Source organism: Panthera uncia (genome assembly GCF_023721935.1).
Source record: "Panthera uncia isolate 11264 chromosome D3 unlocalized genomic scaffold, Puncia_PCG_1.0 HiC_scaffold_8, whole genome shotgun sequence".
Lineage (NCBI taxonomy): Eukaryota > Metazoa > Chordata > Mammalia > Carnivora > Felidae > Panthera > Panthera uncia.
The window spans coordinates 57,894,697-57,895,496 of NW_026057586.1; the positions used below are offsets into that span (position 1 = coordinate 57,894,697).

General features: G+C 64.0%; 1 protein-coding gene across 1 annotated transcript in view; it reads left to right on the forward strand.

The window, feature by feature from the left end:
• Positions 1 to 554: 554 nt before the first annotated feature.
• The window catches only part of RAB12 (RAB12, member RAS oncogene family), a 26,772-nt gene continuing 26,526 nt past the window's right edge, over positions 555 to 800 (forward strand). The window contains exon 1 of the mRNA XM_049620415.1: positions 555 to 799. Coding sequence (XP_049476372.1) covers positions 576 to 799 — 224 coding nt within the window. The 5' untranslated portion in view covers positions 555 to 575. The remainder of the gene's footprint in view (position 800) is intronic.

The window sequence follows — 800 nt, forward strand, 5'->3', positions numbered from 1 at the left end:
GACATTTCTTCCTATGAAAGACAGACATGACAAGGAAAGACGAAGAAGTTTACCTACCATGGGGAGAAAGGGGGGTTGGCTTGTGATTGGGCCCAGGCCCAGGAGCCTCCAGGTGGCAAGGTGTGACGGACAAGGCCTGGCTGAGGGGACTTGCGAGAGTCCCGGCAACATTTGAGTTTGCAGCAGTAATTTGGGAGACGTTATACTGAGAATGTAACAGGTTTGGGGGAGAGATGGCCAATAAACGGCCATGGTGTTTGGGGACTGGATTTAGTGAAAGAAGAAAAAGGAGGAGTGATAAAGGGAAAGAAGGGAGGAACAAGAAGTAAGAGAAGAAAACAGAGTCGACAGAAAGAAAATGGGGAGGAGAGCAGTGAAAACAGAACAGCAGGGATACAAGACAGCAAAGACAGGTGCATGCAAGGAGAAACCGGCAACGGCAGACCCGGCTCGCAGGGCGCGCGGTCCTCCCGCCGACAGGAGGCGAGCGAGCGCCGGACCGCCCGCCCCTCGCAGGCCCCACGCCCCGCACCGCCCCGCCCCGCGCCTGCGCTTCCTGCCCCTCCTCGTCCGGGATGCTGCTGCCGCTGCTGCGGAGTAGCTGCTTCCCTTCCTCCTCTCCCGGCGGCGGCAGCGGCGGCGGCAGCGGCGGCGGCTTGGACGCGGGCGCAGGGGACCGGCCGGAGGCACAGCTGCAGCGCGGAATCCGCGGGCTGCCGGGGCCGCTAGAGCGGGCGGACGTCGAGCCCGGGGCCGACCCCCGGCGCGCGGCGGAGGCCGAGGGGGCGCCGGGGCCCGGG